Below are 3172 nucleotides of genomic sequence, written 5' to 3'. Positions count from 1 at the left end.
GCAGCACATCACCCAGCATCACGGACCAGCTCAGAGAGCTCCAGTCCAACCCCTTAGAGTGGTACCATCCCCAGCAGCCTCCAGGCTGCAGGGTGCTCAACCAGCTGACCCTCTGGTTCATCTCTTCGGAGGCAGGTTTGGGTCATGCAGCCCCTTTCCCAAGGGCTGGCAGCAGGGAGGGATGGGTGCTGCTGGGCTGGATGGGTGCTGCAGCGCTGCTCTGCTGCCTCTGAAGGGAGTTGGACAACACTTGGGTGCAGGCGTCCGGACACGTCCGGCTGACCGGCACAGGGCCATGCCCGTGCTCCGGGAGCATTACCAGCAGAGGGTAGCAGACGGTCACAGCCATCCCTGTGCCGCCGGGCACCTCTAATCCCACCTCACATCTCCTGGGCCTTGTCCCATCACCTCCTCCAGCCCACCTCATGCCCTCTGTCTGATTGCGCAGCCCCAGCAATGCCTGTTCTGGTGGCCCCAACCTCTGCTGACACTGTGAATGTTGGTCTCCATCACTCCCTAAGCCATCTTCTGGTGACCAGAGCAACTGCAGCAGCCGTGCAGCACCAGTGCAAACCCTCAGGGCAAAGTCCCTGTCCCCGGGCACCACCCATGCTGTGACATGGGATCTTGGGGCTGAAAGGTCAGCAGACTCCCACCAGCCTGGAGAAGGGCGGGCTTGGAGAGACCAAAGTTCAGTTTTCCACTACCTGGAGAAGGGTTGTGGAAGAGACACAGCGAAAGGACATGAGACAATGGGCACAGGTGCCACAGGGGCAACTCTGGTGCACGGAAGGAAAACAACCTCTGTGTGTTTGGTGGGACGAGACCCATAGTGGTGGAACCTCCATCCTTGGAGGGTTTCCGAACCGGACTGGTCACCAGAGGCTCCGATGAGCTGGACCTTTGGAGCTATCCCTGCCTTAAGCAGGAAGTTGGACCCAAGACCTCCCAGGGCCCTTCCACCCAACATCTTTCTGCGATCCTGTGGAAGATAAATCCAGCATTTTCTCCTGTTTTGACCAGCCCTCCAGGAGCAAACGGCCTCCACGATGTCCATCCCACTTGCGATATGTCAGTAGCTCCCCTCTCTCTGACACAACCTCTACAACTATGGGAAGAGGAGACTAAAGAAAGGCTTGTTCCAGCTTTGTTGACTAAACAGTGCTGCTGGGGCGCAGTCCCCGCCCATGGCACATCCAGGTGCAACGCTGCAGCAACGCAGCACCCACCACAGGCTCACGGAGAAAGCCAGCAGCCTCCTCAGCCCCCACGCCTTGGCGGGGGAGCAGGGCCGCTGCCAAGCGAGGCAGGCGGGTTTCAGTCCCCACACAGAGGGTGGTACCTGAGCCCACTGCGCTGCAGCTCCTGACCCCACACCATGTCCCCGAGCCCGGGCTGTCTGCTCCACATGCCAAGTGCCATCTGCTATCGCCTGACACAACCCCAACCACACACCCCAGGACAATGGGACCAGCTAGAATCCGGGCCCAGGCTCAGGGAAGGGGGAGGGGTATTTTTGGAGATGTTTGAAGAGCTTCCTCTGCATCTCAGCTTCAGAAATAATTGTGCAAAAAAAAAGGGTGTGAGGAGCGGGAGAAAATGTTTAAGTTGATAGAGGTGCCCAGGTCCTGCCCCACAAAAGGCTTCTGTTGTGCTGCTCGAAACACCACCCACCTCATTTACTCAACCACAAGATTTGGAACTTAAACAAACCCCCCAAACTAAATTCCTTGTGGGCTTCACAACTCTAAGCTGTAGCAAGGCTGATCTTGTGGGTATGTCACGCCAGTCAAAGAAGGGAATCACAGAAAGAAACTACGGAGTTTAGATGAAAACCAGTTAAACCTGGGAAGCTGCCAAACTGCCGGCTGAATGATCCGCAGCATTGCTAAAAATCGGGGGAGTAGGTGAAAAGCTGTTCTTTACTCAGCACTGCTGGGCACGCCTGTTTGGAGAGGTGCCACGGAACGGCACTGACAGGGGGTTCGACAGGGCGTGCACATGCGTTGTGCTGCCGACACACCCCAGCGAGCCTGCCCCGGGCCTCCCAGCACCAGCCACTGCCTTGGACATGGTGATCAGCCATGGGAGCAGCGGAGAGCCCAGCCCAGCCGCCCCGCGGAGCTCAGCTGGCACCGAGCAGCAGGTCCTGCCTTCGTGCTTTCATTGCAAGCTGCAACTGCAAAACACTTCCCGTCCTCCCTCTGCCTCCTGACCGCCAGCTCTGGTCACCAGCGCACCTCCTCAGCCCCGGATGGGGAATAAACTTTCCAGCGAGGCCAGGCGTGGGTCAGCTTTGATGTTTATTGCTTGCTCGGTGGCACGGCATGGCACAGCTGAGCACGCATCCCGGCGGATGGGCAATGCGGAGCAGGACGTTTCGGGCACACGGGCCTTGCGGCGCGTGGTGGGTGAGCTGTCTCCCCGCAGCACCCGCACTGGTGAGGATGATGGGACTCCCAGAGCTTCGGGGTGCGCTGGGTCAGGGCAGGGAGGAAGGGGCTCGCGCTGTGAAGCAGCAGGTGGTTATGGATGACGGGGGGGATGCTCACCGCGGGTGCGGGAAGGGTCAGGCAGCACAGGCTGGTACGGACAAGCCCTGAGTGAGCGGAAAGGCCGGCTCTTGGTGCCTCACTGCGAGTGGACGAGAGCCCCGGCACCTTGCCCAAAGCCAAAGCCCTTGGGACCAAAGTTCTTGGCGTAGCAACCTGCAGAGGGAAGGGAGAGATGGGTAAGGCCGGCAGCTGGACACGAGTGGGTCCTGCTCTCGAAGGGCGCACTGCACTTGCTCTCTTTGTTGGGCAAACGTGTTTGAAAATGAGTTTCCCCAGGTACAGCGGGAAACCCCTCAGCTCCACGGCACAGCCAGTCCCCATAAGCAGCTGCTGGGACCACCACCTCCCCAGAGCTCACTTCCAGCCTGGTTCGCTGCCCAGGGGTTTCACCCCCCACCTCCACCCTTCAGAGTGCAGCAGGGAAGGTGTCACTCACCTTTGCAGTAGATCTCCCCGTCTTTGTCTGCCAGGGTGGTGGACTCCAGGCTTTTGCCACACTTGGCACAGCGGAAGCAGGACTTGTGCCAGGACTGCGGGACAGGAGCAGAGCCTGGTCAGACAACACCCGGGGACAGGGCAGCAACGCTTTGGCTACCAAACAGGGTCACTTTTCTGTT

At 59.4% G+C, this 3172-nt stretch overlaps 1 protein-coding gene across 2 annotated transcripts in view; it reads right to left on the bottom strand.

The window, feature by feature from the left end:
- Positions 1-2450: 2450 nt before the first annotated feature.
- Positions 2451-3172, bottom strand: part of CSRP1 (cysteine and glycine-rich protein 1) — an 8369-nt gene continuing 7647 nt past the window's right edge. The window contains exons 4-5 of one of the 2 annotated variants that reach the window (XM_010138094.1): positions 2992-3085; positions 2451-2708 (exon numbers count right to left, since the gene is read on the bottom strand). In XM_010138094.1, coding sequence (XP_010136396.1) covers positions 2632-2708; positions 2992-3085 — 171 coding nt within the window. In that variant the 3' untranslated portion in view covers positions 2451-2631. The remainder of the gene's footprint in view (positions 2709-2991; positions 3086-3172) is intronic. The other variant, XM_010138095.1, reaches the window with a different exon arrangement.

The sequence above is a fragment of the Buceros rhinoceros genome, unplaced genomic scaffold (genome assembly GCF_000710305.1).
Source record: "Buceros rhinoceros silvestris isolate BGI_N320 unplaced genomic scaffold, ASM71030v1 scaffold18356, whole genome shotgun sequence".
NCBI classification, from domain to species: Eukaryota; Metazoa; Chordata; class Aves; order Bucerotiformes; family Bucerotidae; genus Buceros; species Buceros rhinoceros.
The sequence above is the reverse complement of the archived record's forward strand: the minus strand, read 5'-3'. Positions and strand labels throughout refer to the sequence as shown.